The sequence below is a fragment of the Lemur catta genome, chromosome 7 (genome assembly GCF_020740605.2).
Source record: "Lemur catta isolate mLemCat1 chromosome 7, mLemCat1.pri, whole genome shotgun sequence".
NCBI lineage: Eukaryota > Metazoa > Chordata > Mammalia > Primates > Lemuridae > Lemur > Lemur catta.
In genome coordinates, this window is record NC_059134.1 from 106,975,590 (window position 1) to 106,987,359 (window position 11,770).

The window sequence follows — 11,770 nt, forward strand, 5'->3', positions numbered from 1 at the left end:
GTCTGCCGACAGGTGAGACCCTGCACTCAAACCCCTGCTGAGCCTGGCCAGCAGACCACCAGAGATGCCCACTGCCCGAGTCGTGGGGAAGCTGGTCCTGGGTGCTGCCATTTCCCGGTCTCCCCACTCTTGCCCAGGCCATGCGAGCCAGGACGGAGGACACTGGTGACCAACAGGCTGAGGGGAAGAAGGGAGGTGGCTGCACTGTGTGTGTGTCTAGGACAGGAGATGGGGAGACAGACAGACAGACAGACAGAGCCAGGCAGGAGCAGTCACAGGTGGTCACAGATTCTAACGCGTGGAAAATCCTGAATCTAATCCAACACTGATGCTAAGGCCAAGTGCAGCCTCACGGGTTCTCGTTCTTTCTCTGTTTAAGAGACAGGGTCTCACTCTGTTGTCCCAGCTGCAGTGCAGTGGCACCATCATAGCTCATTGCAGCCTCCAACTCCTGGGCTCAAGTGATCCTCCCACCCCAGCCTCCCGAGTAGCTGGGACTATAGGTGTGCACCACCACGCCTGGCTAATTTTCTTAAATTTCTTTTTGTAGAGAAAAGGCCTAGCTATGTTGCTGGTCTCCATCTCCCGGGCTTAAGCTATCCTCCTGCCTCGGCCTCCCAAAGCTCTGGGATCAGAGGTGAGACCAGTGCCCCGGCCACGGGTCTGCTTTAGGAACACCACTGAAGGAAATCTTGTTTCATGAACCGATGGTGTTCCACCTCCCTCGGGAAGACCCTGGAGCTCCTGCAACAAGGATGCTGCTGCCACCTCAGACGGCTGGGGACGCTGCCCACAGCTGCAGCCAAGGTGAGGCCGTGCGCCCATGGTGCTTGCCTTGCCAGGTAGGAAGGGTCCAGGTGCACGGGACTGACACCTCGGCGAGAAGCCAGCCCACTGCTGGCTTTCTGGCTCCCCCAGAGGCTGCTGGTGGCACGTAGCAGGTGACGGGTTCCGAGGAGATGTGGCACATACAAACTCAGACGTGCACGAGGGAAGGGCCGGGGGATACCACACAGGGCCCTTGTCTTCCACAGCTGACTGCCTCCTTTGAGTTAACTGGGCTCACCTTTGTCGAGAGCTCCCTACGGTTGTGTGACACCCTACAGCCTGACACTGCTAGCCGGTGTCCCCACTGTGCTTCCCACAGGCCGCCAAGAGGAGCAGCCAGCGCACTGCGCAGCTCTAATCTCCGCTTCGGTTTCTTCTGAAATAGTGAACACACATTCGCTCACTCCACAGACACACCTGGTCCCCTGTGGGCAGGGCACTGTCCTGGGCACAGGAATACCACGGAGAGACAAAGTCCCTGCCATAAGAGAACCCATGGCAGAATAACTACGCGTCACTTACGAGACACGCCTTGAGACGGGGACCTGGGGAGACTGAAGGTAAGAGGATGGCAGGAGAGATACCGGGAGCATCAGGCACTCGGCCAGGGGCAGAGAGGACCCCGGTGAGGGATCGCAAAGAAACGTGCTTGGTGAGGAGGCAAAGGGCACCCGCCTGAGAGGAGGGAGCGATACTGAACTTTCTTCCTCCTGACACCACGGCTCGGCATCCAACAGAGCCACCGTCCTCAGTGAAGAGTACACCTGAGGCTCCTTCCTGGGGGCTGGACAGGCTGAACCCCTACTTGGGATAAGAAGCACTCACCAAGTTCAAGGCCCTGAGATCCGGTGGATCTCTGTGCTGGAGCCACAGAGAGAAGGCTGGTGAGACACGGTGGGAGAAAGAGCAGAGAGGCTGGGCTGGGCGGAGCCGGGCCCACGCCCCGGGAGGGTCTGCCTCCACAGGAACAGTCCCTGAGGGCCAAGCAGAGCCCTGCTGACCCCCCATGGCTGAGCAGACCCCCCGGGCTGCAGAGGCCATGGTCTCAGAGAGAGGACAGGGGACACACGGGAGAAGCAGGTGGCAGGCAGTGTGCTGAGGGCTGGACATGGGCACGTCTGACGTGGACGGAATGGCCAGCAGAGGTGGAAGGGCACGTGGGAGGAGAGGCACGAGTCCCCTGTGCCGGGAGTGGGTGTGGGCAGCGGCTCCGATCCTCACAGCCACGTGGGGGCGGATACACAGCTACTGTTGTCCCAGGGACGTGGGCAAAGACACTGGGCTCCGAGGGGGCTGGGTCCCGCCCAAGGCCACTGGATGATCAGCAGTGGCCCCGGGCCCCAGCCCCACCTTCACCTCCAGCCCCGGCTCATGTGCACTGGCCTGCGGACCCCCGGCCAAATGTCCATCATTCCTGGGCACACGCGGTCCCTGGTGGCCCCTAAGGCAGCCTGGGTGGTCAGGGGACTTGGAACCCGCAGGCAGCACCTGTTAGTGCTGTCCAAGGCCCATGGCTCTACACCACCCTTGATAGGCGGCAGACCGGCTCTCCGCGCCAAGGGGCTGTCTGTCCTCTCTGCGGGTTAAAAGGTGCTCACAGGGGCAAAAACTCTCCTTTATCTCACAGTGGGGATGGTGGCATGTGTCTGCCTTGTCCTCTAACAAGTCCCTGTGACAGAGGACTGCACAGGCCACACCTGAGTGACCCTCGCTGATCCCAGCCCCCACTGGCTGAGACTCAGAGGGGCATGGCAGGGGGACAACCTGACACTAGAACCCTGGAGAGGTAGCACCTAAGAGCACATATGCCACCTGGGTGAACACACCGGACTCACAGGCAGGAACAGCTGCAGCGGGGAGGACAGGACTGGCACGCGGTTCGGTGCAGGGCTATCCGGAACACAGAGTATGCCCCTCCCCAGGAGACCCCACATCCCCACCTCTGCCCCGGCTGAGCCCTGGCAGAAGCAGGGTAGCTTGTTCCAAATCCCCTGCCCCAAAGAAGTCTGGAAAAGCCCCCCCTCCCCGGAAGCTGGAGGCATAGTGGGGACCACCAGAAACAGCACAAAGCCTGCCCCCACATGAAGGTTGGGGGGGCCCACAGCCAAGCCACTCCCAGGCATCCGGGGGTGGGGGTGACGGAACACAGCACTCTTGGATGCACCACAGGGGAGTGACAAGCCACGCATGTCCCTGAGCCCCTGGGACCCTCCGGAAGTGTCTCCCACAGACATCTGCAGCCACTCTGCACAGACACAACCAGCACTGACAGGCAGCAGCAGCTGAATCTATGGGACTGATTTCATCTTAAAGAGGAAAAATAACCTATCTCTGAATTTTAAAAAGTTCAAGGCAAATTAACAACACTTTGAGATTTAATGATTGTAAAACCTGAGGACACACTGCAATCTTATGGAAAAAAAATTTAAAGAAAGAACCAAGTCAAATCAGAGCCAGGCAAAGCTTTAACTGAAAATCGCAAGGATGGGCCTGTGGCCTGGGCGTGCTGCCGGGGCCCCACAAGTGGCCCTCAGTCGTGGTGGCTCTGTACCCTGTCACCCAGGGCAACTCCGCTACCCCAACAACGGGAACATCTTATTCCTGAAGAACCAACTCCACGGGCGTGAGTTTACCCCAACCCTCAGCAACAGAGCCTTCCCGCCAGGCCGCGTGCTTGAGACACGCGGGGGTGAGGCTCCCGCTGGGGCATCCGCTGCCAGGCAGTGCCAGGTCCCCAACGGGTGATGCACAAAGCATGACCTTGGGGAGATGCTCTAATGGCTGGGGAACCCGCTGTTACTCACTTGCTTGGAGCCCGCAGGGCCCGCCTTTGTCACAGGGGCCACCCAGGACCGCTTCTATGTGCCTGAACCACCGAGCCACGTGGAAGAGCCGGGGGTCAGTGGGCGGGGCCGAGAGCTGCCTGAACACGTCCACGTCTGCCTGGGACAGTGAGTACCCCTGGACATAGCTACGCGTGCTGAGGTGCTCGTTCAGGGCTTGTGCCCTGGCTGTGGCGTCACTAATGCTCAGAATGGACCTGTAGTCAGGAGCTGCAAAGAGAGCACAGGGCATCAGGCAGGCCGGGACCTCAGAGGGACAGGGGACCCAGGGGGCCGTGGGGAACAGAAGGAAAAGGTGTCGGAAGGTCCACAACAGGCCACCCGCAGAGACAGCAGGCAGATCGGCAGTTGTCAGGGGACTGGGGACTGAGCGCTTCACGGCACAGGTTTCCTCGGGGGGACGGGGATGTTCTGCAATGGGCAGAAGTGACGGCTGACAACATCATGAATGCACTAGATGCTACTCAACTGTGCGCTTTAAAAATAGTTAATTTCACGTTACGTGACTTGAAAAAACTTTTAATGTTTTTATTTCAGCGGAAAGCACAACGCAGCTTCCCCCGCGCGGTGACGTCGCAGGTGTCTGCACACGAGTGCCGCAAGGGGACGAGCCCCCCTCCAGAAAAACCACCTTCACCTCACGGAATCTCCCCTGCCAGGTAAGAAGCATGATGTCAATTTTACTTCAACTAAAAAAACTCACAACAAGGCCGGGCGCGGTGGCTCACGCCTGGAATCCTAGCACTCTCGGAGGCCGAGGTGGGTGGATCGCTCGAGGTCAGGAGTTGAGACCAGCCTGAGCAAGAGCGAGACCTCGTCTCTACTAAAAACAGAAATAAATTATCTGGACAACTAAAAATATATATAGAAAAAATTAGCCGGGCACGGTGGTGCATGCCTGTAGTCCCAGCTACTCGGGAGGCTGAGGCAGGAGGATCGCTTGAGCCCAGAAGTTTGGGGTTGCTGTGAGCTAGGCTGACGCCACGGCACTCACTCTAGCCCGGGCAACAAAGTGAGACTCTGTCTCAAAAAAAAAAAAAAAAAAAAACTCACAACAAAAACCAAATCAACCCCACGCCCCTCTCCCTCTGGACGGATGCTCGGGGATGAGGGTGGGAAGAGGCGCAGAACTCCCGGCACAGGACCACAGACAGCGGCCACACCCCTGCAGGAAGAGACCCCAAGATCCCGCATGGCTGCCAGCAGCTCCAGGCCACAGCCAGGAGGGCCCAGCCACCCTAAGGCCCAGCCCGCCCGGAGAACACCACAGGCCCTCGCCCTTCCTTACAGGGCTTGCTAAAAAGGGCGCTCAAGTGCGGGCACTCCCACCGCTCAGCAGCGCCTCTGCAGGCCCCGCCTCCCCAGGCCCCAGAGCCACGGAGCAGCAATGTCATCACCAGAGGACAGGCAGAACTCCCCAGCTGCCAGTGGCAGTCACAGCTGCCTCGCCCATCCCACCTCCTGGCCCGGGCCCTGCTCCCACCTCCTCCCTCCTTCGCCCTTCAAACCCCATCACGCTGCCGGAGCGGGACGGAGCGCAGCTATCCCTGCTGCCAGCAGTCACTGGCAAAGTCTGTCCCACTGCTCTGACCAACGTCCGCTGTGATCGCCATGGACGTGGGGGCTGGGAATCAGGCGCTGTCCCCGGCCCCAGGCCCCTCTCCTGGAGTCCTGCAAGGCAGACACTGCCACTGCCACCGCAGCCCAACCTGGCCTGGCCCTTTCCCACCCGCAGCCGGCTCTCGGGGCCCTGCTGAGAAGTGCAGGCTCACATCACTGTCCCTAGCCCCCTCCCCAGCAGCAGAGGCTGGTCCTCCTGCTGGCCTTGGGCTGGCCACCCCCACCTGGCTGACCCCACCCTAGTCACACGGCCCCCACACCCCACCAGGCTCCTGGGTCCTTCACGGCTCTGCAGGGGGCCCGCGTCCCACTCAGCCCTCAAGGGCTCCCTGCAGGTGAGCGCGGCCCAGGTCCCGCCATCCCTCTCTCTTCAGCCACACCCCGGGGCTGGAACAGTTGCTGAGTGACTGGATGAGTGGGCCACAGGCTGGTGACAGGGCTGACACCCACCTGTCGTTTTGGGCCTTGGATGCTCTTCTCCGGAAGGACGCCACGCACAGGAACCAGGGCTGTGGCTGGCCACGGCCTCTGCGGCTTTTGGCCTCCAAGGGCTTGCTGGGCCAGAGCCACGTGAACAAGTCACTCTCCCCTCCAGTCCCTGCGGCCACCACATGAAGCAAAGAGGAACACAAACGCAGACCCTGTCCCTGCTGAAGGTGCTGGGGGTTCCGGGGACCCCCGAGAGGCTGCCGGCCCCCAGCTTTCCCTCCTTGCCTGAGCAGGAGGCTCTGAGGAGCAGCCCCGGTGGCCACAGAGCCCGGCCTCGGCCCTGCTGGGCTTCCGTCTGCGAGGAGAAGCGAGACCCAGGCAGGAGGCGGCGGCCCTGCCATGGCGGTTCTGAGCACGGCTAAGCCAGGGCCAGGAAAACTCAGTAAGTATCAGACTTCTTCAAAAACTCTTCCACAGAGCAACTTCCTTCCAGGAAACTTCTATTTTGCCTGGATATTTCCCGCCAGCAGCTCAGCAGCCTGCAGGTGGCTGCCGGCAGTAGTTCTAGCTTATGATGAAGAAAATGACGTTCACTAAAGATACGTTAGAGAATGGCCAGAGCTGTGCACAGAGCCAGAAGGGGAGCCGCGGCCCCCGGGGTCAGCCTTCGTCTGGAAGCTGTCCCCCTGTGGGCCCGCCAGGCTCCCTCTCCCCAGCCTCACCCTCGTGCCACTGCTCCAAGGCAGCGAGAGGGACAGAGAGGGACGACGGCACTGCTCTGAGCACAGTGACACCGCGTCAGCCCCCAGACCCCACCACCCCTCACCCCGTCAGGGGGTAGACAGAAATGTGCCTCTCACACTCAGAACGACCCTGACGCACAGAGGAGACCGCAGGGATGCACACCAAGGCCGGCAGTGGCCATCTTTGACGCGCAAGGCTACAGGTCTGAGTTTGTTTCCCTCTTTTTCTGCATCACTCACATTCTCTACAACAAGCATATGCTGTTTTTAAAACGAGAAAAACATAAAATGTTCTAAGGACTGCAACGTTTCTCAAGTGCTGAAGAAGCAAACTGCAAACTCAAGGCCCCGCGGGACAAGCTCCTGGGAGGCTGGCGAGGCCCGCCAGCCCGGGCTCAGCGCCCTTCCTCCTGTAAAACACGCTCATAACAACATCCGCCTCGTAAAGCTGTGGCCCATCAAGTGCAATTACACTCGTAAAATGTTTAAAAGCCACCTGGCACAGAGCCAGCGCCCAGTTTGCCATCATCATTACTATAATCACTCCTGTATTATTAGAATTATTACAGCAGCCCCGTGTTACGCCCGGAGGTTCCCTGGAGGAGTTTACCCAGGGATCACTTGCTCGTTTCTAAACGTACCGACCGCAGCAGCCCTGACCGTCGGAAGGAGCGAAGCCAGGCTCGAGAAGGATGCTCCCAGGACGGGAAGGTGCTGGTGCCCAGAGAGGCACGCATGGGTGACGGCCTCCCGGAGACAGAGACAGTCTTTGGGGTAATTGTGGCAGCTGCGTTTGTGTGTCTCTCGAGGAAACAAACACCGGTCAGCTTTCAAGTCGTCACGGGTTTGAGCCGGACTGTGGCCTGTCAGTTTGACACTGGGACGTGACGAGACACTTCTGAGCAGGCAGGCGGCCCCCCAGGGGCCTGCTCTGCCAGGCTGTCCTCGCCTCGGGGTCTGCACCCCCCCCCCCGAAACTCCTGCTCTGCCTCCACCGCCTGGTGACTTTGCAGCTCAGGTCCAAACACACCACAGGACAGACACCCTCTGGTTGTGGGACTGTCCCAGAGGTGGACAGTGACCATCACAACCTACGAAGCTGGAGTCTTTACAAAGCATCTACTGAAATCAGACGCAAGTGGCAGGCAAAATGGCTCAGCACCGGCGTGGAACCAAACCACGCCAGAAGAGCCACATGCCCCTCTTGGCTCCATTTCAACCTCTCGCCACCGGCGCCTGTCCCCGCTTCCCCAGAGGGTCTCCCAGCACCACCCGCAGCGTGGCCATGGTCCGGTGCATCAGCAGCACCTGGGAGCTCCTCAGAAACCACGTTCTTGGGCCCACCTGAGACCTGCCGAATAAGGATCTCTGGGGTGGGCCCGGCACGTGGGGTTTAAACCAGCCTCTGGGAGACTCTGGCATTGTACCAGGGCTTCCAAACTTCGGTGTTTCACCCTGGAGAGGTGGGCAGCTTGTCAACAGGCAGGCCCCTGCACAGCTGGTGACAAGACCCTCCGAATAAGCTCCTCGGTTCAGCAGGGGTCTGCACCCCTCACTCAGCACAACCTTCTGCCTGCTGACCCTGCGCCTGCTCAGGTCCCACTGGGGTCCTCATCTTGCAGATGTCCCAGCAACGCCTGCCCTGCAGATCGCTCCCTTTCTGCAAAGGCTCCCCCCAGCTCCCCTGCTTTCCACAGCTGCTCTCCTGGGCCCACCCCACCCCAGCCCAAGGAGCTCTCGGAAAGGGGACTGAAACTCTTGGCGAGGACAGAGCTGTGTGCAGACCTGCTCTCACCACCCTGGAGGCACCACTGCCCGGTCCTCAGAGCCCAAAGCTGCTTCCCACAGACCAAGGGCTCCCACCTCTCTCCTGAGCACCTGCCCCTGAAATCCAGCTGTCACTCATCCAAAGGGGTGTCCCAGGCATCATCTCTTGCCCCCGGGAACAGCAGTTTCACCTTCCTCCTTACAGGGAAGGAAGCTATTAATTATTGGGAGTATCCTATGTCCCTCACAAACTGAGACACTTGGGGGTGATCAGATGGCACCACCACTGGAAATGGCTTAATCTCCACCCCAGTGGCCCTACCTCCCAAGTAGCTGGGGCTTCAGGTGTGCACCACCAGGCCTAGATAATTATTAATATTTTTATAGAGACACGGTCTCACTATGTTGCCCAGGCTGTTGCAAACTTCTGGCCTCAAGTGATCGTCCTGCCTTGGCCTCCCAAAGTGCTGCGATTACAGGTGTGAGCCAACGCACCCAGCCAAGACTCTTTAAAAGCAAACACCAGCAGACATGGTACTTGAGTTCACAGATGAGCAAACATTTGTAGCCTATAAATAGGTACTTTCAATTTGCTTTGGGAAACACACCAAAGTGCATCAGCTTTATTCTCCTGAACGCCTGAGCTCACCCAGGAAGCTTTGGTTATTCTGAATAGAAGCATCAAAGGCAACACAGCACAGTGGTCAAGATCCCACTGCAGTCAAACTCCCAAGGTTGGAAGCCTGCGCCTGCCCCTGCCTCTGCCCCTGGCTAGATGTGACACTGGACAAACTGCTTGACTTCTCTGAACCTCAGGGTTCTCACCTGTACAGGGAGATGTCGGCAGGGTCCACCCCAAGGGGCTACTCTGAGGATTACAGGAGATACAGATGTAAAGTATTTAGAGCAGTGCTTGGAACAGACTCGTGCTGAAAAAATGCTGGCTATGTTATTAGGAAGACCCTTGAATTGAGTTGTATTAAAAAATTAAACTATAAGTCTGACCTACCAAGCAGCCACCAAGTGGTGTCCCAATCTGTAGGGAAAGGCCCCTGGGGTAAGCTCCACTACCCTGGAAGTATCGAAAGTGAAACTCGTCCTTCGTAGACAATCGGGCCCTGGCCGGGCGCTCAGCCTGTGCACCTTCGAGACTACAAAAGAGAAGCTGTAAAACCAGTGAGGTCGTGAAGAAGAAATAGACGTTCTGCGTTGACTTATGGAAGATAATCTGGAAATGAGGACCCATCCTTGAAAAACCTGGGAAGATGGTCACGTTTGAGGAATTCAACTTTGGGAATAAAAAACATTCAGAAACTACAAACCAAGGATATCTAGAAGAACTCTGGTAGTGCTTTTGTTTTATTTCCTGTCTCCTCAGAGGATGGACTATGTTCTTATGTTTGAGGGTGAGCCTAGGGACCGTGTGTGTGGGTGGCGGGGGGAGAGGGGAGTAAGGAAACGAGCAGGGGCCGGCTGGGGAGCACCACCAGAGACTCGGCCCTCACGCTTAGGACTGGGAAACCCGCCCGCTGCCCAGACAGCCTGGGGGTTCATCCCACCCTACACAGCAAGCTCCAAAAATAAGCCAACTCTTATAAGGTTCTGAACACCTAAAGGTTTGAAGCAATTTTAAAGAACAAGAAACCAAAAAACTCCCCAATATCTCATTTATGTTCAAAAACAAACCAAAACCACTTTTATCTTAAAAAAACAAGCATGGTGCTTATTATGTGCCAGGCACTGTTCTAAGTCCTTTTCATCTACTAAGCTCATTTATGCTCACAGCACCCTCCGAGGTAGGAACCATCACCTCCGTTTTGTGAGGAAGGAGCAGAGCTGGGACCCTGGCCTGTCCGGGCTGGCTCCGGAGTTGGAACCGGCAGCCTCGCTGCTGTTTCACAGGAGTCTGGGTGGACATCTGAGGGCTGCCTGGCTCTGGGGCGGGTGGAGACGGTGCTGGAATCCAGGCATGCAGGTAGGATGGAATGCAGCGTGCCTGGAAGGTGATTACTGCTGCCACCAGGTACAGGAGTGTACCCCTATGCCATGAGTAGCAGGCCTGTCATCTGGGCACCCCCACATCACCACGTTACCCAGGTGGTCAGACCTACCTACCTGGAACCCAGCAAACCCTCAGGAGCAAGGGGCACCACAGAATGCCAAGGAAATGTTCGTACGACCGAAACTGGGGCAGTGACTGGAGGTGTCTTAGAAGAACTTCTATCTACTTTCTGTCAGCCAAGAGAACTAAAAACTACAACAGATACTGAGAATGTTTCCTTTGGAAAGTGCTCCACACTGTTAGGAATCTGGGCCAGAGTCTCCGGCCTTTCCAGCACCTAAAATCTTGCTGAAGGGACAGTGAGAAAAGACCCATTGCTCTCTGGAGGTCTTCCAGCTGGAGACATGAGTGACCGGGGCAGCTGCCTCCTGCGGGAACCTCCGGGTCGGCAGTAAAGTGGGGCAGTAATGCTCTGACCAGGCAGATCCCAATGGTGACTGCTGGCGGAACTTGAGATAAAAGCCTTCGTAAAACCCCAAGCCCTTTCATGTGTGTGTACGCGTACCCCTGGCTTCCTCTGCCCCACTTCCCTAAGCGCCAGCCTCAGGTGCCCTCCGCCCACCCCCGCGGTGCTGCCCGGTCTAAGCAGAAAATCAAAACAACCCTGGGGCCTTCGCCTCTCCCCCAGAGTTCAGCTGAGGTAGGAGGGGGCAAGGCCAGGCCAGGCACCGGTTGTGGAGGGGTAGTTTGACCCAGGGCCACCTCCCCAGGTTGGGGTGCAAGGAGCCTCCGCAGAAACCCAGTGAGGGAACTGAGCTGGGGATAGGGAGTGGCCTCGGCGGGGTCCGGACAGGTGTCGGGTCCCCGCGGGGTCCGCGCTCCATCCCGAGGGGCTCTCCACAGCCCCGCCGGCCGGGGTCCCGTTGGCCGCCCCTCGGACCCGGGACCCTGCTGCCCCTCGGTCCCCAGCACCCGGTGGCCGCCCCTCTGACCGCCCCTCGGACCCCGGACACCGCGGCCGCCCCTTGGACTGTGGACCCCGGTGGCCGCCCCTCGGACCCAGGCCCCTGCCGCCCCTCAGACCCCGGACACCGCGCCGCCCCTCTCGGACCCCGAACCCCTGTGGTCGCCCCTGGGACCCCATACCCCGGTAGCCGCTCCTCGGAACCGGGTCCCCGCCGCCCCTTGGACCCCGGACCCCGGTGGCCGCCCCCCGGCCCCCGCCGCCCCGGCCCCCAGTTAGGCCCCCGTCCGGCCGCGCCTCTCACCCTGCTCCGCAGAGGAACCTGCCATTCCTGGGAATCTGGGACCCGCGGCCGCGGCGACAGACATTTACCAGAATCTGATGCAACCACCGCCCCGGAAGTCCCGCCCCGCTCGGGGCCCGCCTTCCGGGACACGCCCGGTCGCTAGGCAACCGCCGCACGCTCCTGACGCCGCCGGCCCGGGGCATGCTGGGAGTTGCGGTCTGCCTCCCCAGTGACCCGCGCCCCGGAGCATCCCCGGCCGCGCGGGCCCTGTCGGCGCCCGGAGCCTTC

General features: G+C 59.3%; 1 protein-coding gene across 4 annotated transcripts in view; it reads right to left on the minus strand.

The window, feature by feature from the left end:
- The window catches only part of CARS1 (cysteinyl-tRNA synthetase 1), a 51,037-nt gene extending 39,419 nt beyond the window's left edge, over nucleotides 1–11,618 (minus strand). For 2 of the 4 annotated variants that reach the window (XM_045558472.1, XM_045558473.1), the window contains exons 1-2: nucleotides 11,501–11,589; nucleotides 3,633–3,881 (exon numbers count right to left, since the gene is read on the minus strand). In XM_045558472.1, coding sequence (XP_045414428.1) covers nucleotides 3,633–3,881; nucleotides 11,501–11,564 — 313 coding nt within the window. In that variant the 5' untranslated portion in view covers nucleotides 11,565–11,589. Of the gene's footprint in view, nucleotides 1–3,632; nucleotides 3,882–11,500 lie in introns of all 4 variants that reach the window. The other 2 variants (XM_045558470.1, XM_045558471.1) reach the window with 2 other exon arrangements.
- Nucleotides 11,619–11,770: the final 152 nt, after the last annotated feature.